The sequence below is a fragment of the Sarcophilus harrisii genome, chromosome 2 (assembly GCF_902635505.1).
Source record: "Sarcophilus harrisii chromosome 2, mSarHar1.11, whole genome shotgun sequence".
NCBI classification, from domain to species: Eukaryota; Metazoa; Chordata; class Mammalia; order Dasyuromorphia; family Dasyuridae; genus Sarcophilus; species Sarcophilus harrisii.
This window is the reverse complement of record NC_045427.1, coordinates 177,529,070-177,553,714: the sequence shown is the minus strand read 5'-3', so window position 1 is coordinate 177,553,714 and position 24,645 is coordinate 177,529,070. Positions and strand designations below refer to the sequence as shown.

Here is a 24,645-nt window from a genome sequence, read left to right as displayed (position 1 = left end):
GAAGTGTTTGAAAACAGAAAAGACAAGGAATAATGCCATGCATTTAGAATCTTGAGAAAGATGACATTTGCCATTGAAATCACTTGGCTACTCAATAAACTAGAAAGATGCTGGCATAGGACATTAAGTTCAAAGCTGAATCACATTGAAGAAGAGAATTCTTCTCAATCAGTTTTGATTGAGTCTAGAATCAAACAATCAGTTTAATGACAATCAGTTTAATAAATGAATCAGGAAAGAAATATTTCAAAAATGAGGATAGATTAGAGGTCTGGTGCTATGGAGAACTCTAGAAAAAGGGTGAATGATATATCTGCAAAGCCAGTACAAAGTAGCCAAAAAATTCTTAGGGGACATCACTTAGTTAATCATGTTCTTGAGTGCAGTAGAAAGGAAAGTCAGTGTAGCTGCCTGGAGTACAACATATCCCAGAGCCAGAGGAGGTGATCTAAGAGACCACATCCAAGAAATCATTTTAATTTAGCAGAAGCTGAGGATCCCAACAGACCTGGAAATAATGCCAGTCTTATTAACCTCCAGACTGAAAGATTGAGAATATCTCTTCCTAGAATCCATTTAATCCCAGAAGGGAGGGATATAAAGGATTAGGGGAATATATAAGAAGAAACTACCCAGTACTCAGTGGTACTGGTAACTAATTTTCCTGCTTTCAAATCTCTCCACACTCCAATCCATCCTCTACCAGTTACCAAAGAGATCTTCGTCAAGCATGGGTTTGACTATATTGTTCCCTACTTAATCTACTGCAGAATCTCCTGTACAGTACCTCCAGGATTAATTATAAAAAGGAGAATATTCTCCTCATTCATGCTTAAAGCTACAAAAGCACCAAAATGACTACAGAGCCCCATTGAACTACATACAAGTGTTGGGGCAAGGTTGAAACTACACCAGTTTGTACAACTAGTCAGATGTTCTGCTCAGACATAACTGCAAAGACAAAGCATCTACTCCCAAGATTTCTTAATGGCTTCTCAAAGTATGTGTGTTCTGACATCCATTAAAGTTTCATATTAATGTTTCTTGTCTTAAATAGAACTTTTACATAAACAGAAGCATGTTTTAAGTGAAAATTCAGAAAGCTATCTCAAGGAATTCTTTTTAAGCCTCTATGAACTTAAGAGATCAAACCATCAATCACTCTGGAGCAAGCAGAGAAAAAATGATTTTAATTCATTTTGAAGGCATCTTTCTATATCCTTAATCTATTTTATCTCATACTAATATTATTAAAATATCTATTTAAAATAGCATTTACATGTATATTTGCATGCGTATATTATGTATATATATATAGTTCAGTTAGGTATCCAAATAATTGCTATGATATATATATATAATATATATATAATATGTACATATATATATGTACATACAATTGCTATGATACATTTCATAGCAATTGTTTGTTTGGACATTTAACTGAATCCTCATGCTTCATTAAACTAATGGCATCCCACTCATGGAATAATCTGCAATTATAATACAGAAATAATATATAAATACAACAAATAGATTGTATAATAAACTTCCTGTGACAATGAGATGCTGAAGATATTGAGCGGATTTCTGAGATATAGGTTGATATCATGTTACAAGGAAGACATGTAGTCCCATGAAAAGAGACAATATATCAACAACACGGTTTCATCAGCTTGAGACCCCTCTCTATGTATAAAAGATACAATCTATACATAAATTAATGATAATGATCATTAATATTTATGTAATTCATTAGATATGCCAGGCCCTGTTCTAAGCATTTTTTACAGATATTATCTCATTTGAATGTTCCAGTAACCCAGGAAGGTAGGTACTATATTTTTAGCTACACTACTCATTTAAAAGTTAAAGAAACAAGGCAAAACACAGTTGTGACTTGCCCAAGATCACACAGCTAGTAAGTATCTGAGGTCATATTTGAACTCAGATCTTCCTGACTCTAGATTTAATGTTCTATCCACTGTACTACTTCTTCTGTCCAAGTCTCAGTGAAGTAGAATGACTTGCATATGAACTTCTATCTAGAAGTAGGTCTTCCTGACTCTAAGTGAAGTACTGGATCCATTGCTTCATGATGGAAATGTGGAGAGCTGAGCCTTTTCCCTCATTTTGTCATTAGCTAATTACACTACCCTGAACAAGTCATATAACTTCTTTGTGTCTTGGTTTCTTTACTTGTAAAATGGGGGTGATACTATCTGCTCTATACAATTTACTAGACTATTGTTATAAAGATCACTTTGTGAAAATACTTAAAAAACAAAAAACTGAAAATATTTATAAATTTAAAGTAGTAGTATTCTAATGAAATTGGGTGAGAGTAGTTGAAAGAAAGAAATACTAAGTGTGTTACTAAGGTACTATCTTATACTTTTTTCTTTCCCTGAGCAGGGCTTCTTCAATTTTTTCTATTCACAATTCATTTTTGCTCAAGAAATTTTAATCTGACCCCTGGTAGCTATAAAAAATAGGTATATGAATTAAACATTTAGTGATAGTGATAATAAATCATAAGTTTAAGCTCCCAGATGGGATCATGACCCATAATTTAAAAAGCAGGGCTCTTGAGTAATGTTATATCCCATCTGAATCCAAAGCTAAAAACTTTCACTTTAAAAGCAGTGAAAAATTCCTAAGGTTTCTCTTATTTTCCTAAACTAAATTCTTGCTAACAATTCTAAGAATAGTTTCCCTATATTTTTTTTCCTACTTTATCAAAAATCCTAAAGGAATAAAAAAAAAATCCACCAGGAATCAGTGTGTCATTATAAAAAGAGTATTGGATTAGGAGTCCTGCAAATTATTATGTATTCTGGCTCTATTGCTTATTAGTTGTGCACTTGGGCATATCACTTCACTTTATAAGCTTCAATTTCCTCATCTTGATAATGGGTTTCATGGTATCTAGAGGTAGCAAGGGCCTTAGAAACCATCGATTTCAAACCCTGCAGTTTACATACAGATAAAGAAACTGAGGCTCGTAAAATTAAATAATTTGTCCAAGTTCCCCAAAATCCTATGTGAAAAGCAAGATTGGAACCCCAGTCCTCTGACTGTTTGTCATTGTGCCATGCTAATCTCTTTACTTTAGTCCTCTTTACTAAAGCCTCCTTCCAGTTCTGACCATCTGAGAAACTATAGGGATCCTATTTGGATACTTCTCTTTTTTTTATTTAATCAGAAACATTTTACAAATTATGTTAAATAATGACTTCTTCCTTCCTTCAGTTCTAGGCAAAATCAGGAGTGCAGTTGGAAGTGCTCAGCTTCTCATGTCTCAGAAGTTCCAGCAATTTTATTGGCTTTGTCAGCAAAATTTGGTAAGTCAATATTTAGGTAACCTTGATCGGCCATAGAAGCCTTGATCCAAGAATTTATGTTTTTTTTTTCATTCTTACTTTATATTCATTCTTTTCCCCCATTACCATTTCAACATCTACTATATCATACTCGTTCTCATCTACCTTAAAATTTAACATAGATGAATGCTTTAATAATTACATAAAAAGAAATTTCATGTAATTATGTATCATTATATATTTTTTCTCAATTCTTTGACTTAATATGTTTACTTATAAATATTTGCTATTAATGATACATTACAGTTACCTAAATACTATATCTAAATTATTATAGCTTTGATTTTATGCCTCTTCATAACATTACACTGTCCTTTTAATTATATAAACTGTGTTAAAGAAAAAACAAAGCAGAAGCTGCCTGCTAGCAATTCGAAAACAAAGCCTAGAAGTATGGATATTTATTTAATATAGAACCTATTAAAATTAAAGTTCCTCACTTCCAGAAGTCCCTAAGCATCTGACTCAGAAATTGTACATCTAAACATTTTTGAAGCCTTTTACTTACATCAGACTATATTTCATTGTTAGTGTTAATATTTTTCCTACTGAGAGTTTTAAAATATTTGGTTATTTATCCTACTCCTGGCTTTTTTCCATGCTTACCACAGAAGTTTCTGAAACACTGTGTTTTTCTTAGAGGGTTGGGAAGAGGTAGGCATAAATACTACATCTGCCCAAGGAAGGGATTAAAAATGCTGAAAATCTACACATATCTTAATATTTATAAGAGTCAAATATACAGAGGTGGAAAAAAATCCATCAATAACTGCTAGCAAGTATACTTATGCATAGGTCTTTAAGAAGGAAGAAAGATTCCACATTTCTTCTTAGAAGACCAGAAATTTGTCCCTACAGGCTATGAACCAAGCACAGTGATTTGCTATATGTCATTATATCTGATACTGAAAAGACACTTCTGACACCCATGAACAACTTACTTAAGGCAGTACTATGTATCCATATCTAATTTGCTAGCTGAGATATAAAATGTTAGAAAGAACGAAGTTTAGCCAGCATAATAATGTTGGTACTTTACGAGGAGGGAAGAAAATAACTTGGGAAAAGCATTCCTCAGCTTAAAAAGACATTTCTTAAAGTGTAAGCATGTTATACAATGCAAAAAGAACCCTGTCTTCTGGGAGCTTCAGTCAAGTAGTGATGGCTCAGGTACCCAGGATATGTGAATACTAAAATGAAGTTTTTAAAAAACTAAACCATGACTGTCATTCTATATCAGCCAAAGTCTCAATTCTAATGCAAATCCAAATGATTAACCTTCTCAGAGCATCTTGTTCAAAAATGAATCATTGTACTATCAAGTATTTCTTGAAGAACAAAATATAACCCTTCATCCTTTGTATACTTCATATTTACCACTATAGTACTGTTTTAAATATGGCAGCTAGGTGGTATAATGGATACAGTGTTGAGTTCGAAATCAAGACTCATCTTCATGAATTCAAACCTAGTCTCAAATACATAGTAGATATGTGCTCCTAAGCAAGTGATTTAACCCTATTTGCTTCAATTTTCTCATGTCTAAAATAAGCTTGGAGAAGGAAATGGCAAATGCCTCCAGGATCTTAGCCCCCAAAACTCTAAATGGGATCAAAAGAATAAGACTCAACTGAACAATAACTGTTTTGATTATATATTCCAAGTCTTTGTGACCTTAAAAGGTAGAACTAAGTGGTAGGAATCATAGGGAAACACATTTTGACTCTATATGATTAAAATAGAATGAATTACCTTGATTTGGATTTAAGTCCTGGCTTGACTGTGTTCACAATCTATATAATTGTATATTAGTCATTTATCCTATCTTAGTTTAAATTTCCTTACCTGTAAAATAAAAAGAATGAACTGGACTGAGATCCCTTTCAGCTAGGTAGCTTAGTGAATAGAGTTCTACGCTTGAAGTCACAAAGATCTGAATTCAAATCCAACCTCAAATCTTAATAGCTGTGTGACTCTGAACAAGCAATTTATCTCTGTTTATCTTAAAACCATTGGAGAAGAAAATGGTAAAACACTCTAAACTCAAAGAAAATATGGTCCATAGTGTCAAGAAAACTCAGACACAACTGAACAAGTCAACACCATGAACAAAAGATCCCATTCTGGTCCAGATCTGTGTTTCCATAATAGATAAGAAAATTTCACTGTCAGTGGAAGTCTTCCAGAAAAGGCCACCTGATAACCTGTTAAGACTATTCTCAGGTATTCCTAAAGCAAGTACAGACTGAAACAATATCTCTGAAATTCTATAAATAAAAGAATACTATAGACTAGAGAAGAAATTTTTATTAATTGTATTCTCTTTCAGAGCATACTAAAATCAATCAAGAAAGGTAAAATTTGAGCTTAGTTCTAAATAGATCATAATATCAGTGTACTAGTCAGAGTAGGTGCTTTATAAATGTTTGTTGAATTGAATTCCAGATCCTTACCCAAATTTCACATTTTCCTAAGTGTTAGGGATTTTTTTCCTTATGATTACCCTGAACCCCTTATGTCATGATTAAGTAACTTTGTGGATAGAATACTGGATTTGGAGGCTGGAAGGTCTACGTTCAAATGGTAGCTCTGGCACTTACCAGCTTAGTGACCCCTGGCAAAAAACAACCCTAACTTTAACCTCTCTGAGCTTCAGTTTCTTCATATTAAAATGGGAATTATAAGGATATCTATACCATACACATACACACACACACACATATATGCATATATATGGAGAAAGTGAGAGAGAGAGAGAGAGAGAGAGAGAGAGAGAGAGAGAGAGAAGAAGAAGAAGAAGAAGAAGAAGAAGAAGAAGAAGAAGAAGAAGAAGAAGAAGAAGAAGAAGAAGAAGAAGAAGAAGAAGAAGAAGGAGGAGGAGGAGAAGGAGGAGGAGGAGGAGGAGGAGGAGGAGGAGGAGGAGGAGGAGGAGGAGGAGGAGGAGGAGGAGGAGGAGGAGGAGGAGGAGGAGGAGGAGGAGGAGGAGGAGGAAGAGGAGAAGGAGGAGGAGGAGGAGGAGGAGAAGGAGGAGGAGGAGGAGGAGGGAGGAAAGAAGGAAGGGAGAGAGAAACAGAGAGGGGGGGGAAGGGAGCGCTTTGCAAACCTTCCAGCATTATATAAATATTATTTCTTATACCTGAAACATTTTCTTTCTTGATCTTTCTCCAAAGATAATGCATAGTTCTATTTGCCAGTGTTTGAAGGTAATGTTTGTATTTGATTTTCTTTGTTTTGTTTTCTTTATAAACAAAGAAGCACTCCAAGCTAGATACAAGAAAACAGAAAAAGTTAAGAACAAATTCTGATAAGGTTTTTAAAATTCAGATGTCTCAGATGAGTTCAAGTTGGAATTAGCCTTCTAACATTTTAATGCCGATACCTATTTAGCGGAGTTTTGTAGAAAAAGGTTGCCCTCTAGTGGCTGAAAGTAAACATAACAAGCTTTCCACGATTTAGAAAGTGGAGGGAAATTATTATTTTCAGTCTCATTTTATATGAAAAATGGGAATGATCATCCTGAAAGTTATAATTTCACACACACACACACACACACACACACACACACACACATCCCAGAAATAGGTCTTTATAGTTGTCAGAATCTTGTTTTTAACCCTTTTTCTACTTTCCTAAAAATGCTAAGCACAATTTCAATAAATAGTTTGGAATTGATCTGAATAGTGCAAACAAAGAAGTTCCATATGAATTGCAAATCCATATATTACTTTAGTTAAAACAGTATAGTTCAGGCAACCAACTGAATCATATATATTTGTAAAAAGACTAATGTAGACATAATTGCACTTTGTGCACTATCTGATATAAAGGATAAAGAAGGAAAGGAATTCTCCATCTAACTCTATAAGACTCTTCAAAATAATTCAATCTATACCTTGGTATTCTGTGATATCACTACAAAGATGGAACTAGGGGAATAAAGAAAGAAAATTGTAGGAAAATACACATCAGGAATAAGAAAGAAGAGAAAGCAAGAACTTGTCTAGTAAACTACATAAAAAAAACTCATATTTATCAGAAAAACCTCTAGAAAAGAACTGAAACACAGTACATATGGTAAATTGCCAAATGGTATTTTAAAAATAAAATATACTACATGTCAACAGACATGAAATGATTTGTTACTTATGAAGGAGTTAGAAGACCATGACCACTAATCTCTTAGAGCAAATATTGAAAGCAGTACAAAGTTAGAAGAATAAAAATGGAAGAATGGTATGGTGTACAACTAAAATACATCCATCGAGAGCTGTCTAAACCAATTGTTAATTAGAGAAAATGGAATATGGGCAGAAGATAGAACATAGATATACATTACAAAAAAATTCATGTCAAGATTTAATAAATGTTAATTGATTGCCATGACAAGGAAACAGAGACAAAAAAAGTCCTGGTAGGCAAACACTTGAATTACCTGCCAAGCAGGAAGATACAACAGCCAAAGACATCAACAGCTTAAAATATAAATTTAAATATAACATTTTATGAAGAAATGTGGTAGAATTCTATGAGTAGGATTGCTTCATAAAATAGTGAAAAGCAATGGATAGTAAATTAAGATTCAAGAAAGTTTATTGCAGCATATTAACTAAGCAAAATCATCCTGAGAACAATTAAGGATAAAATAGAAAATAGACAACAAAAGCCAAGAAGAAAGATCAAATAACTTTATAACAAAATGTTTTCATCATCAAGCAACCTCTGAACCTGTATGTTAGCTTCACAGATGTTCTCATAGAAACCTTTAACCTTCTAGGTAACCTTATAGAAAAGGAAGAAATGACATCAAAAAGAACTAAAAAGGGGGAAATGTTTGGATTAAATTAAATGCAGGAGATATATCATGAAAATGATATATATCATGGAATCATGAAAGTGATAAAATTCTGAGGAATCAATTCATAAGTTATCTACAGAAGGACAAGATATCAAAGGTACTGAAAGGATTATCCAATGTCCAAAAAAAAAAATGCAAAAAGAAGATATCAACAATTAACCCACATACCTACATTACTATCTATACAGTTTCTTTTTATGATTATGATCTACATAAACATTAAGCACATTCTAAATGGACTTATTAATAGGAATGGTCAAGCTTTCTGATATTCCATAGTAAAATATGTCATTACCACAAAACTGACTGAAAAATATAGAAAATAAAATTCCATTGTTGTTATGATTTGCCGACTTAAAAAAAAACATTTGGTAGGGTGAAATGTCTCCTTAAAGGAAATTTTCAAAGTATTTACTGTACAAATATCAAAACTGAAAGTCAATGAAATGAGAAAACTTTGTTCAACCTTGTGATCATTACTATCCAATTAGGCATAAGAAAGAGATATAGATGCTTACCAACTGGCAGAGAACCAGGGAATACTTATAGATAATTAAGTCATGCAGAGACTTCTGATTGTATTCAGCCCCAGATCACTTTATTCCCTTATGGAAATATAAGCTCTAGAAGACAGGGACTATCCTATGTTTTTGTGGTTTTGTTCCAATTGCTTAGCAAAATGCCTGGCATATAATGATTTATAAATGACAGTTTGTTCATTCATTGAACCATTAAATTCTATAACTGAAAGAGATTTGGAAAGCTAGTCCAACACTCTCATTCTACATATGAAAGACGAGAAACTCTAAGTGAAGGATAGAGCCAGGAGGCAACCTGAGTTCAATTCTTGGCTCAGACACTTATTAGCTGTATGATCATAGGCAAGTCATTTAAAGTCATTTAAATCTCAAGCAGTCCTTTTCTACCTGGAATCATAATAGCACCTTCCTCACAGGATGGTTGTGAGAAAGAAATGATATGATATTAATAAAATGCTTAGCATAGTGCCTGAAGATATAGCCTTCCTCTCCCCTTATCCCCAAAAAAGAATATTTTAATACCTGGAAGCATTCTCATGGTTCTCCAAGAAAAGCATTTAAATCAATATTATTTGTAAAATGCCACTTTTTTTTTTTTTTAAACAACTTACCAGTACCAATTATTAGGATAATTGTTATTGTTTAGTTGTTTTTAGTGGGGAATTTTCTTGGCAAAGATACTGAAATAGTTTGTCATTTCTTCTCCAATTCATTTTACAGATAAGGAAACTGAGGGAAACAAGATTAAGCAATTTACCTAGGATCACACCACTACTAAGTGCCTGAGGCTAGATCTAAACTCTGGAAGATGAATCCAAAGACTGACACTAAACATTGTGCTAGCTAGTTGCCCATTAGGATAACATTAATAAATAATATAAATAGCATTTATTTAGAATTTTAATGTTGATAAAGTATTATATATGTTACATCATTTGATCCTTACAACACTGTGAAATGGATACTAGAAGATATAGTTCCATACTAAACAGTTAATGAATCATTATACCATATCTCAGGTAATGGAGTTTTTACCTAAACATAAAAAAAATTGGACATAACAAAGACTTTAAAAAGAAGCAAACTTCTACTCACGTGTAAGCTCAAGCAAGTAAAGAAGGAAATGTTTTCAGTTTGAATTTGTTGATGTTTTCTCTTCTGTTTGTGTTAGGATCCCAGTGCTATGCCAAGGCCTACTTCCCAAGACCTGGCAGGATTTTGGGACTTATTGCAGCTTTCGATTGAAGATGTCAGCATGAAATTTGATGAACTCCACCAGCTGAAGCTCAATGAATGGAAGCTAATAGAATCCCCAGAAAGAAAGGTAATTATATTCAACTCTGTGTGGTTTCCATGTAAATTCTTGTTCAACAACCCCCTAATGTTTAATCCAATTTCAGAAATGATCCATTTCAAATTCCAAATTATGAAGTGTTTCCCAGCCTTTGATTGGCAATCCAGCACAAACTTTTCTATTGTTATAAAAATAGGAATTGAAGTCATTTCTTATTTATTGGTTTATATGAGGCCACTCTAACATAGTGAGATCAATTTGGTCTTTTTTGAGAATGAAGAACAACAAATTGGCTTATAAGGTAAGACATGTACTCTGTGGTTGTACATACACAACTGCAAATAAAAATTATGGAAAGGAATTAGCCCCTGAAAATAGGCAAATGTGTTCATTTCTTTAAGTAGAAATTGACTCTATCCAGAAAAAGGATTGCATCAAAAGTTTTATTTTCTGACAAATTAAGATGAGTTTTCCAATTTTATGATTGGATTTGGCCTTAGCCTCCAAATTGGTCTCCTTGCTTCTATTGTTTTATCTTTCTATTTTATCTTCCCTACCCAAATCCCTAAAACACAGATCTGACAGTATCATTCCCCTACTTAAAAAAATCTTCCATGGCCCTATCTTACTTCTAGGATAAAATAGAAAGTCTTTATTTTGGCACTTAAAGCTCTCCACAATCAGGCTTCACTACCTTTTTAATCTTTGTCATGCTAATCCCTTCAAGCATTCTCTGCCTCAGCCTAAGGATCCTACTAGCTGTAGTTCCTCTCCTGTCTCTCTTTCCCTGCCATCTCCTAAATCTACACTCTAACTGTACCTCTCCTAAATCTTCCTCATCATGACATCTTAGGTTTCCTACATTCTGCTAAGTATTGCTCAGATGCCACCTTTTACAAGGTTACCCCAGTTGTAGTGTTCCCTACTTTTAAAAATTGCTTTGAATTTCCTTAATTTATTTATATACATGTTATAGTGCCCCTTCCTGCCTAGTACAATGTTAGCTCCTTGAGGTACGGACAGATTTTACTTTGCATTGCCGGTGTCTAAAACAAAACCTTATACACGGTAGGCACATAATAAATGATAGTTGAGTTTATTGATTCGTTGTTAAAAATTCATATCTAATTCAAATTAACACTGCTCTTTGTCTTGAACATTCTGTTTCATTCTATGATGGGTCAGGGTAGAAATGAAAATAAAAGGTAAGGCAATATAGTTTGGTTATGTCTGCTTTTTGTAGCTATACCTTGTTTCACCATGTAACATATTCTATTGCATTTTGGAAATGGTTGATGAATTCAATTACATTTTACCCAATTGATTTAATTCCTTTGTTTAAGATATTATTTATTGTAGAGTTAATATCTTGATCTGAATTAGCAATAACTTTACCAACTTTTTAAAACATTTCAGAGAAGTTATGCGATTTTTCCAGAAAATCATTATATGTTAAAATATAAATAATTAAGAGACACAAAAGGCCATGGTTTCAGTAGCCAATGTTTCACATATTTCAATTCTTCCTTCAAGAGATATTCACTTTACTAATAGTTTGTGGCCCATTCTTGACCACAGATGATTTTTATGAGTTGCTATACCAAACAACACATATTTAGTGGCCAACCTTTTGGTGATGAATCTTTCCAACTTAGCTAGGCTGGTCCCTAGTTGATTGTCTTTTCTCAGGAACAGATTTACTGTTTCTACTTAGTAGACTTGGCAGAGCTTATACTTTACTGCCTTAGCCACCAGTCGGCATCAGAGGGTACTTTAATGAAGAATGATGACTATAATTCCAAGAAGAATTATAGTCACATGAAGAAATATGGTGGGAAGTATAGTGCCCAATAAGGCAATTTTGAATATTGCCTCTGAATTAGAATCCTGCCTCAGACACTAGCTTTTCAAAACTGGAAAACTTGGGGAAATTCATTTAATCTTTCATTGTCCAAAGAAATTTTCTAGAATTGTAAATCAAATGAATTTGATTTTGATTTGTAAAAGATCAATAGGAATTTAGTTCCCCAAACTAATGAAATCAAAGGGAAAACAAATTAATAAACTGGGAGTATATAGAAGGTATATGAAAAGTCTTAATTGAGTTTTTAGGTATTAAAATACAGTATTAAAACTATAGGCAAGATATTTTTAAGGCATTAAACCTGCACAAAGATTTTTGAGGCTGCATAAAAATACATTTTTAAAGTTCATTGTAATATATATAGTTTGTACAGCTAGTTAAGAAATGGGGTTTTTATAATGTTAGTTAACCATTAATCTAGGTGGCATAGTGGATAAAATGTTGAACCTGGAGTCAAGAAGACTTCTTCTTGAGTTTAAATCTGGCCTCAGATACCTATTAGTTATATGACCCTGGGCAAGTCCTTTAACCCTGTTTGTCTCAGCCTCCTCATCTATTAAATGATCTGGAGAAGGAAATGGAAAACTACCACATCATCTCTTTCAAGAAAACCCCAAATGGGTTCACTAATTGTCAAATACAATTAAAATGACTCAATAACAGCAATCACTAATCAATACTTGGGGTCTAAAGAGAAGGTAACAATAAAGGGCAATTAACAATTAAAAGAGAAACTAATTTAATTTGTTAAACTGGTCAAATTCTAATTTTCACCTTTCTTGGATAATAAAAGTCAGTTTTTTTTTAAGTCCTCTACCTAATGATATATGTTAAGATTTTCCTTGAAATGAAAACAAATAAACCAACTTATTCACACTGAGAGGTGTACATTTTGAGATAGTGCTTTTGAAAGTTCTGTGTCCTGAAGAGTAATTTTCCAGAACTAAAATATGGAGTCTACAGTTGCCATGAGTGTAAAAGGCAATTCTAAGTCAGATGTTATATCCCTACTACAACTAAAAATGATCTAGTTCATGCCCTTATAAAAAGTTAACTCCTTGGTGGCAGAGAATGATTTGTTTTGTTTTTGTGTCCCAGCCTAGTGCTTGGGTTAAGGTCTGATGCATAAATGGTGTTCACACAAATGTATTTGATGAAAGTTATTATCACCCATATTTTGGTAGCTAACCATAGAAAAATAAGAAGATAGATTGACATAACTTCCTGTTTAATGCAGGAATTGAACTTGAGAAATTCAAAAAGATGAAGATATTATAAGCAAATTATGTTATTCCATAGCCTTTCTTATTATGCTTGAACCTCCTTTCAATAGCATGAGCAAATAGCAGAGATGTCCTAACAATTCCTAACTAACCCTGATACATTTGGTGAAATCTACCAGGACACCATTGGATGATGAAGCATTGGATGATTGAATCAGAGTGGAACCATTCAACAAACTACAGGGTGACATCCAGTGAAATGTTACCATTAGACCAGTTTGTTCTGAGTCATTGGATCATAGATCTATAAAGTGAAGGGGCCTCAGAAGCCATTGAGTCCCACAGGTAGAATTAACCTAAACCTGCCCTGACAGATACCTGTAAGCTTCTAAAGGGAAGAAACTGTTCTCTTCTTTTTATATCTCCAGAACTTAGCAGTGTCTGGTAAATAGAAGACCCTTAATAAATGCTTACTGATTGGTTGATGATATCTATTAATCTAAATAATAGTATATATCAATTTAACATTAATTTTGAGATGATAGCATCTATTAATAGAATAACAAATTAATAGCTATTAAAATTTTGATACTTTAGGTGGAGCCCTGGTATAAGCAGCTACTAAGGCAGGTTTAAGCTACTTCTGTCCCTAAAGCTTGATGGCCTGAAAAAAAATATGATCCTATGATCCTAGGATTTATTAGGTTCCATCTTTCAAATCCCTAACCATTTCCCTGTGGTGAGATTCCTTGCTTAATATATATAAAATATAAATAAATATAATATATATATATATGTGTATATATATATATATATATATATATATATATATATATCACTTCCTAAAAAAAAAAGGTTGTGAATTCAGAGTACAAAATGAGAGAAACATTTTTTGAACCTGGTAAAAATTTAGTTTTGAATACTTATTACAAGAATTTTGTTTCTCTTGTTATTTCAGGGTAGGGGGAAGGTAAAGGAAGAAAAGAAAATAATTTTTTTTGTTTTTTATAAAAAAAATTAATATCAGAATATATGTTGGGAAGGAATTATCTATGTAACAAACTTTAGCAAAACTGATTCCAGGATGGATTTTTGAAAAAAAAAAAATTGAATGTTAATATGCATATGGTGTTCTCCCTTTCACTAACTCAATTTTGACCTTTTAATGAATGTTTTAGGAAGAAAGAAAGGTTCCCCCTCCAGTACCAAAGAAGCCTCCAAAAGGGAAATTTCCTATTACAAGAGAAAAGTCTCTAGACCTACCTGACAGACAACGTCAAGAAGCCAGAAGACGGCTCATGGCCGCCAAGAGAGCAGCCTCCTTTAGGCAGAATTCAGCCACCGAAAGAGCAGACAGCATTGAGATCTACATCCCTGAGGCCCAAACCAGGCTTTAAAGACAGAATGCTGCAACATTTCCTTTTTTAAAAAAAACAAACAAAAAAAGCTTGTACAGTTTGTCACTTAACCTGGTAATTTCTGTCTCATTTTCTCCACTGAATATGCCCTTGCTGTTGTGTTCTTCGTGCCATAAGCACAGTGGAATGTTTTGATTTTTTCAAAGTTTGCCGAGCTCATTGCAAGAATGACTTCTTTTTGTATTTATTGTCTGACTTACAATCAGCTACAATGGATAGGGCTTGGTGAGACCCGACTTATCCAATATGTTCTCAGAGGACAACAAGAAACACCTCTTGAGATGGAACCCAGCTTACCTTTTTTTGTTATTTATATTTTTATAAATTGTGTGATTATTAGGGATAAGAATAACAAATTATAAAATGGGTGCATCTCACCATCCACTAGAGGCATTAGCTAACCAAGTAGAAGGTGCTACAATGGCAAGTGCATGACAGAAAGACCCCATGTCTCTCAACTCCAGTTTTCTTTTCTTCCAGTCCAACTAAATTATTTGCCCATATACGCTGCCATTCTCTTCATCTTTGTTACTATGGGAAAACATTAAGCCTTTCATGTAATATCAAGTTTTTGGAAATGAAAAGGGATCTATCTAGATGTTATTCTGTACACATAGACAGGTAGCCTTCCAAAAGCCCAGGAGTCTAGCCTTCTAAAGATATCTGGTAAGATTTTTTTTTTCCAGGAACCAAATCATCATTTTCCAAAAAACAAGTTTAATTTTAATGCAAAAAGACTGACAAACAATGGGTAAAAAGACAGTGGGTAGCCTTAAAGCATCTCTTCCATAGCAAAACATAAAAGCAAAGTTGTACTTATTCCTAGGAAATAGTTATTGTCATTTCAATTCTTTTCATGGGTTTGTTTTTATCATTCATATTTAATTTTAATTTCACCAATTATATTACATGTGATAGGTCGTTTTCTCAAACTGCTGTTATCAGTTAAACTTCCAGGGTATCCTTGAAAAGAAAAGTTTGCTTGTTTAAAATGCCAGTTGTGATGTTGTAACCAGTTTAAGAAGTTTGAATGTGAGTGGTAAGTATATCTCAGTTTAAATGGTAAAGGTAAAATGTAGCTTACATTTGAATTTTTTTTTTCAGAACTCTTTTTCCTATGCAGTATCAGCTAAGGCAAGTACCTTGCTTATAAAGACATAAAGAAATTAATTCAAGAATTAAGGGATTTCCAGCTCTGGAATTTAAGAAGCATTAGCATGTTTTATGACACTGACTGACATGAACAAAAACAGGAGATAGTTTAGTCAAGTAGCTTTCAATCCTGAATTAAGTTTAGATAGTTTTCTTTATTCCAGCTTCCCACTGGAAATGAGGACTTTTAACTTACAGATTTCTCTCTCCAAAGGAAGACCCCCAAAATATATATATATATTTAATGGAGCCCAATCTCCACATGAATTAAGTTGAAATGCAGGAGTATTTATTCCAGCTTCCCACTGGAAAGTGAGTGTCCTAAATCATAAACTCTCTCCAAAGGAAGACCCAATAAGGTGGATCTAATAGATCCCAGTTTCCTCGGACTTTGGATGACTCCTCTATGTTAAAGCAGAATGGCAATATATGAAAGATATTTTGAACAACTATCATGTTTTCTGTTTACCTGCTTTAACAAATACCATGTATTTAGCCATACACAGAACAGCTTCTCAATTATACTATAGCACTTTTTTATTGTGGGTTTTTTTTCCACCTTGATTAGCACTTTAAAGAAGTACTCAGCTCACTCTGCAGCCTGCCACATTACAAGCATTTAGTAGCAAAGGTTGCATAGCTTATAAAAATTTAGACATTGATTAACAATTAAGTTTTTCTTTGTTCTTTTGGGCTTTTTTCTTTTTGTTCCAAATATGTTCCACCTAGCATGAGATCCATTTGGAGCACAGTTGATATTAAAGCATGTTTAGCTTCAAAGTTTGAATTTTTAAAGCTGAGTAGTTAAGGATTTCCTGTAAGGCCAAAACTCTGTAAATTGAGCCTCATACCTGGTATATATTTTACCAAACAGCCTTAAACAATATTTGGAAGCAAAAACCAAGACGAATGTATATCCTTTAAAATAATGCAAAAAATCCCTTACATATTCTTCTATAAATGAATATTCTATCCCCAGAGTGTTCAAAGCATTTTCTATGTAAAGAAAGAGCTGAATCCTGGGTAGTGTACAATACTGATGCTGCTTCCTATACTTATTGTAACTATACTAAATACAAATGTATTTGCAAGTATTGGCATTTTAGTCTTTTAAAATGGTATTATTTAAAGTTAAGCTGCTATTTAGAAATAATCCACAGAGAAGCAAAGCCAGTGTATTTCCTAGGTAGGGGAAAAGTAAAACAGAATTGCACGCATACATGCAGACCTATGTATAATTACTGGCAGCTGATATATTTTGCCTAATGTCCTTTAATATATACAAAATATATAAAGGTAAAATATAAAGATTAGGTCATAACTATTAAACTTAGATCCCAGAAGAAAGTACAATTATGACTTGAATGAAGTTATTCATCAAATTTAGATTCTTTTTTGGTATTCAGTGTCTTCATTCTTTGATTTCTACCATACCTCCTTCTTCCTACACCCATTCCCCAAAAAAGATGGTATATAATATAAATAGATTATATATATATATATATATATATATTTATGGTTAAACCATCCTGTGGATGAACAAATAAAACCCCACTAAATTTTACAATGGTTGTTGATTGATATGTTAAGTATGCCTCTTTGGAGATGTATAATTCCCTCTTTAGTCCACCTGTGTTCCAAAGAAGATTATTTGAAAGCAGATGCCTGCTGTGAGATGATAAAATTTTACCTGTTCATGATTCACATCCAAGTGCAATATACTCAACTTGTCATACAGGTGATATTCTATCAACAAAAGCAGAAAAGAAGCCATGTTCATTTATGTGTTGTCCGTTTCACCAATTAAAGAGAAATAAAGCAATCTTTATAATACTTGTGTTATAAGTCAATCAAGCCAATTTATTTCAATCACTTCTAGCAAATAATAATCACAATCATCACAATAAGCCTATCATATACTGTAATCCACCTCATCTAGAGTGTACTTTTAATTTAAAAAATAATAAGACATGGAATTGAGTGTCTAAAACACAGTTGAAATTATTGGCATAAAATGTTCCATGAACATGAATTTGATGTTCTCCATAAAAAGATGTTCTCTTTAAAAAGATGATGTTCTCCAGAAAAATAATTTGATGTTCTCCATATGTATATAAATGGACATATATATGTGCATATACATATCATAAAGGTATTATTGATCATTGAAAAATTAATATTACTTTGGGAATTATATTGCTAAAAAACCATAAACCAATTAATTGATCAGCTGTAAAATTTCACATTTAAAAATTTAGTAATGCAAAGGTTTATTAGTTAATTGTAAAAAAAAAAAAAACAACCAAAAAGAATAAATAGGAATCAAAAATTTGACCTTAACCCAGAAATATTTTTAAGAATTTATATTTGCTTAAAAATACACTGTTTTCAATGCAATGATTTCTTCTTTGTATTTCTTTCCTCCCTCACTCACTTCATTAGATGCAATTCTTGTCAGTTAAGAATGTTACCATACTTTACTCCTCTGCAAATTTCCCAGGAACCAATGGGCATAATTGGGCATTAATTGGGCAATATGTAAACAAAATGACATACTATTTGATAGGAAAATATCTAATTTTCAAGTTCAGATGCATTGAAGATTTTGCACTAAATTAATTTAAAGTACATTTAAGTGACTTAATTTTTAAACCTCCACCCAAAGTAGTATAATCTACTGTTAACTTTAATATCTTTTCTTTTAATATTAGTATAAAGAAGTAGATGAAATTCCACCTCATTAGTTTCAATGGGTAGATAAAATTTATCATTAAAAAATTATATGTTTCACATTATGTGCACAGATATATGTACTTTCAGCACCTTCTTTTGATATATATGTCTCCATTTTCCTGTCTTGATTTTTCCCCTTTTCTGTCATTCCTCCAAAGGCAGAATCCTATACTAATTATGAATTTTGGCACCTCTACAATTCTCATTAAGTTTCTGTATTGTTCTGTTTTCATGAGGTATCCCCATGATGGATAAACTGAAAAAAATGTTGACCAGTATCCCAGACAAACAATTGGCTTACATCATTCATGAGATTCATCTAGTTTTGGCCAAACTCTTATGTCTGAGAGTCTTGTCCAGTATTCTGTGCCTGCTGATAGAGATTTTAATAAATCCAAATGAGGCTCTGAAATATTTTAATGGGGCTTTGAAAGAATGCATGTTTTGTGGGAATATCTCTCAAAGATTTGAGTAACTATGCACACAAGGAAATAGGCACAAATAGGCAAAAGAATACATTTGTGAGGCCTAAAATGAAATTCAGGAATAAGAATGCTTTAGAGAATTCATGACATCTTTCCAGATGATGACAATTAATGCCATGTCCCTTACTTCACACCAGGAATCTTGCAGCTCGGAAAAGGTAAAAAGTAAGATGGAAGTCTAGAACTAACCTTCATCAGCAGGCCATTCTAGAGCAAATGTAGCAGGTGAGTTCCTATATTGGGCTCTCCTCATGCAACTTTCAAAAAGTGAAATATAAAGAAATATAAGTGGCATAGTGGACTTGGAATTCTCCAAGTTCAAGGAAGACCATGTTCAAATCCTGCTTCAGATGCTTTCCAGCTGTGTAATCCTAAGCAAGTCATTTAACCTCTCTATGCCTCAGTTTCCTGATCTGTAAAATGAGAAAGTTGGGCTCAGTGGCCTTTCTGCTCTAACTCTATGATCTGTTACATCATTGTTCTTCTGGAGAGAAGACTGGTTATTGCATGGATAGGAATCCAGATATCTTTTTAAAATGTATGCATATAATATTTATATAAGGCATTTCTGTCTACGTGTTTAAATTGTATTCATTTCACAACTTAATCTGTCCCCATCAAATCCTTTTGCTTTCTGTCTTTCGCAACAAATTGAACACATCAGGTGTTAAGAAATCAAGAAGTTAGGGTCAGTTATTCTTAAATATAAGGCATATATTTTCCAAGGAAATTATGTTACCATATTTAAATTGGCATTTTAATTATCTCTTTCACATTTTTGAACAATAATTTTTGTGTCAAATCTCACAGGTCTAAATTACTAAGTCAAATCGGTGTCTGGTACTTTAAGTAACTTGGCACCTTCATAAGAAAGATATATGGCCAATTGCAATTGTACTAAGTTTATAGTTTCAGTAAGTTACAAGTATTAAGACAAGTAACCTTTGTAAATCTAACTTGAAAGGACCTTCACACAAAGGGGTGCCTGGATACTTTGAAAATTGATAAAGAGGGACAAGTACTTAGTACTTGTTAGTTAGGCAACCTAATTTTTAGTCTCACATTAATCACTAAATCATCATGTAAAATCAGGCATGGGTATATTGTGTCTTAGTTTTCTCATCTGTAATGTTGGAAGAAAAACAATAATAATACCTATCTCTTGCCTAGCTCACAAATATATTATGAGGATTGACAACATAATGTTAAGGTATGTTGAAGGTATGCTGAATTAACAAGAAGCAAGTGATAAAAGTATAATGTATTGTTATTATTAGATTAGTTACCAAATTCTAGAGACATGAATATTAAGGAGAATCATTAACAATGTTGTTCTTCTTTAATGGTTTACATCATTCATAATGTGAAAATGCATTTTTTCAACAGTTTTAGAAACCTGCAAAAGACCAGAGCATGTGATGTCTCAAAAGAGAAGGAAGTATTGGTCATGTGTACTAATTCTGACCGCATGCTCTACTTTGAAATGCTCCCTCAGCATTTTGACTTGCAAAGAGCTCACAAAACAGCCTCTCAGTGGGTTGGGAGGTGGGGAGATAACTCAAGAAAAGTGGATTTTTTTCCCCTGTGCCTTTGGCTCCTATGTTTCTAGAGTGTTTCCATGAATATGGGCTAGCCACTAGCCCAAATTAGACTTCATTCAAACAACATTTGATCAGCCCCTTAAATTTGCACATTTCCAGGATGAATTCAAGTAAATATTAAAGAATGAAAGAAAATCAATGTCAGAAAATAGAGAACCAAGTCTATGGGGTGTGTCGTAAGTAAAATTAGATACAATTATCAACATTACCTTGGTATTTCTGATAAGAGTTTTGGAGTAAAACTCCCATTCAGCTCTAGTTTGTAGAAATCCTTAATTTCATGACTCAGAGAAACTAATCCATGGCAACACTCCAAGAAACAACCACCTTGTCATGCAAGTGGTCACTGAGAAATGTCTATAATTTATATGACCTGCTGTCCTGGACCTTCTATTTGTATCCAGCTTTAATAAAAGAATTACATACAGTTTCAATGTAAACATTTGATTAATGACATTCTCTGCAAAGGAAGTATTATAGACATAATAGGAAATACTTTTAAGAAATATTTTGTATCTACACAAACAAAAGGAACACAGAGGTTTACCTCCCTACTTTCTTATATTTTATGTGACTCTTCATTATTGGTGCTGAATCTGAACCTGAAAGATTTGAGTCAAATCTTTCATATATCTAACGAACAAGAGGAGCTATTGAACGATTACTACAAAGTTTCTTGAAGTACTAATTTATCCTTCTCATGGAGACCATAATCACCACAAAGCATAACTTTCTTGTCTACTGAAACACACCTGGGGAAAATGTAAACATTACTTGTAATTACCTATGGATGCCACCTGTTCATGCTTTAATTTATCTCCATTGTTTTAATATAATCATATCACTTTTAAAGGGCTCAGCATGTATGTATCTTTCATTCCACTTTATATACTAGTTTGCTGAATTAACAAGGTTTCCCTTGCAAATAGTGCAAGCTAGACTACTTTGGAATTCTCCTTTCCAAAAAAATAAGCCACTCTTCCCTGTACACATTCTTCCTGTACAGAGGCTGAATTCATGCATCCATCCTCCATCCTCCATGCCAAAATACTCAAAGGTGGCCTAAGGACTAAATTAAATGCCTCCTATAGAATTTCCAGGAATGTTAGAACCAGGAACTAGTTGTTTAGTTAAAGTTTTTTTAAAAAGTATATAAATATATATATATATATATATACATATATACATATGAAATCATATCAACAATGAGGATGAACTGAGTGCCAAATAGCCAACATCTGTACAAAGTCACCTGCCACTAGAGTTAATTATTTTATGTAATTCTCTTTCACATGCTTTTCAGATTCTTTTGATAAATTCGCTTTAGTAGCATGCAGGATACTTACTCTGAATGTACAGTAAGCTCTTCCATTACCACCATACTTTGTGCTCCTGGGAAATAACTTCATTACCAGAATGTTGGTCATTCCTTTAAAACACCGAACAATTGCTTTTATTTGAGTTGTTTTTTCCCATGATCCTTTGTTTACTCTAAGCTGATTGTAAGGAAAATGTGCTTCACTATTGCTCCAGAACTCTTTTATGAAGCTGCTCTTTCAATTGATTTCTGTATTGCTTATGTTCATCTCCTGTAAATAATTCTGCAATTAAATTTTTTGAGAAAAGTAGAGTTTTCTGGTTATTGAGTTGAACATTCAATAAGTACCTCTGGTTTAATTTGGGGAGGGGGGGGAACTTTCTCCATAGAAACTTATGATAACTCATCTAAAAAGTAAAATCTTTGTTGACTGTGGAGTGTGTCTCATAAATGTAAAATGACCTGGGACAACTAATAAGTATCAGCAGCATGAATTAAATCTTGATCTCCTTGATTCCAATTCCAGCTCTCTACTAACTGTACCATGCTGCATCTCATAGGAAAACATATAGGACCTAAAATTGTCAAGTTTTGTAATTTTAAAAAATCCTGCATTTCACTATCTATTTGTATTTCAAAGAAAAGGGAAATTATTTGACCTTTGTAATATTACTTTACCTCCCCATGCCTCAGTTTCTTCATGTAAAAATTTTTAAAAAGCATTGTATTATAGGATCAGATTTATATCCAGAAGGGTCCTCAGATATGGTTTGTTCCAAAGCTCTCATTTTACAAATAAGAAACTGAAACCTGGAGGGGCTAAATAACTAATTGGTCAAGGTCATACAAGTGGCAAGTGGCAGAGTTAAATTTGAACCAAAGTTTTTTGATTGTAAATCCAGTGTACTTTGTAATATACTGTAATTAGGATATGTCTAAATTTCCTTCTAGCCCTAAAAGTTTTATGCAACTAGTTTTATTGACTATAAGGAAATCAAGAGCTTAAAAGGTGTTTACAATGTAAACAAAATGGAAATTATTTAATTAAATTCTCAGTCATTAAATAGTATCCCCTAATTAAAGGCCATTTAGAGAATATGTGAATGTAAGGCTTCTGATCATATCTTTTATACCAGTCAAGAAACACCATCTAGTTCCTTTTGGAAAGAATGCTTATCTCTAATTTTGCACATATCAGGCACTGGGTGTGTTTTTTGCTCCCTCTCTTTTTGACCCTCCATTGACCTCAGTGGTTTGTTTTGTAGGTAAGAGTAGTGGTATAGTGAAGGAAATAATAGTTTATAAAGTTTATGAGGTAGCTTTTTCCCCATCATTTTCCTTTAATCAGACATCTACAAATGTTTGTGTATTCATTTAAGAATTACTATTAAAGTACTTGTATTCATTTTTGGGTACCATATTTTAGGAATAATATTAATAAGCACAAGAGTATCCAAAGAAGGGCAACAAGGTTGATGAGGGGTTTTGAGTTCATAACTTGGAAGTACTGGTTGAAGAAATGGTAATAGTTTAAACTGAAGAAAAGGCTAATGGGAGAGGGGAATGATAATGGTCTTTAAAGTATTTGTAGGACAAGGAATTACATTTGTTTTCTTAATCCCCAAAGGGCAGAAAGATATTTGAATGGTCAATGGGGGAAGAGGGAACCTTCAAAAGGCATTGGCTTGATAAGGAAAACTTTATAGTAATGCAAAAATAGACTTAGATACCATGCCAAGAGGGGACTCATCTTTACTGGTAATCATCAAGCAAAGATTGGATAACCAGTTAATCAGGTGTGATGTGGGAATTTTTTTTAAGTATGGGTTAAACTAGATATATTAGATTTAAAAGGATTGAATTAGATGGCTTCCCTTCAAGATTCTTGAATCTTTCATCATTTCTGCTAATGGCACTACAACCAAGGTTGTGTAAAATATCCACCAAAAGTAGAGAGGCAATCACTTCATGAGTCCCATAGATCTATCCTCCACATTTTTAGAATAATTGACCCAAATCTCAGAGATATTTTTCAATACAATAATGGTCAATTCCATTCTATTATTATCTACTGAGTTTCCACTTTATATAAAGCACTCTATGAGACACTGAGGGATCTATTCATCAACATTCTCTCTCTAATCCCAATCCATCCACACTTCATTTTGTGTGACTTTTAGTTTTGTTATCCCACAATAGGTCTTCCTCTATTTCTTTTAACATTTCATAAGTATATTAAAAAAAAAAAAACTTCTATGAGTACTAGTGCTTCATTCTGTTTGTTCATCTCTCACTCTTGCTACATGATCAGTTCAGTTCTTTTTCCAATCATAAATTTCATGAATATGATTTGCACCATTTCTTTTATACAAATCTTCATTGGTAAAATCAGTTCTATCTACTTCTGAATAATTTCTGATTAATAATAATAATAGTCAACAATTATAGAGCACTTGAAGAGTTTTTAAGTAATTTTTTCAAATACATGCAAAGATAGTTTTCAACACTCACCCTTTCAAATTTTTCTCTTCCCCCTCCCCTATGCAATTCTTCTAAACATATTTCCACATTTATTATGCTGCACAAGAGAAATCAGATCAAAAGGGAAAAATTGAGAAAGAAAAACCAAGCAAGCAAACAACATTGACAACAAAAATGGCATAAATGCTATATTGTGATCCACATTCAGTTCCATAGTCCTCGCCCTGGATGCATTTGGCTTTCTCCATTATAAAAACTATCGACATTGCCCTCAATTAGCTCATTGTTGAAAAAAGCCA

The 24,645-nt window shown here is 33.0% G+C and overlaps 1 protein-coding gene across 1 annotated transcript in view; it reads left to right on the top strand.

The window, feature by feature from the left end:
• Positions 1-22,175, top strand: part of DLGAP2 (DLG associated protein 2) — a 733,602-nt gene extending 711,427 nt beyond the window's left edge. Inside the window, exons 11-13 of the mRNA XM_031949182.1 lie at positions 3,253-3,344; positions 9,949-10,101; positions 14,337-22,175. Coding sequence (XP_031805042.1) covers positions 3,253-3,344; positions 9,949-10,101; positions 14,337-14,555 — 464 coding nt within the window. The 3' untranslated portion in view covers positions 14,556-22,175. The remainder of the gene's footprint in view (positions 1-3,252; positions 3,345-9,948; positions 10,102-14,336) is intronic.
• The last annotated feature ends 2,470 nt before the right edge of the window (positions 22,176-24,645 follow it).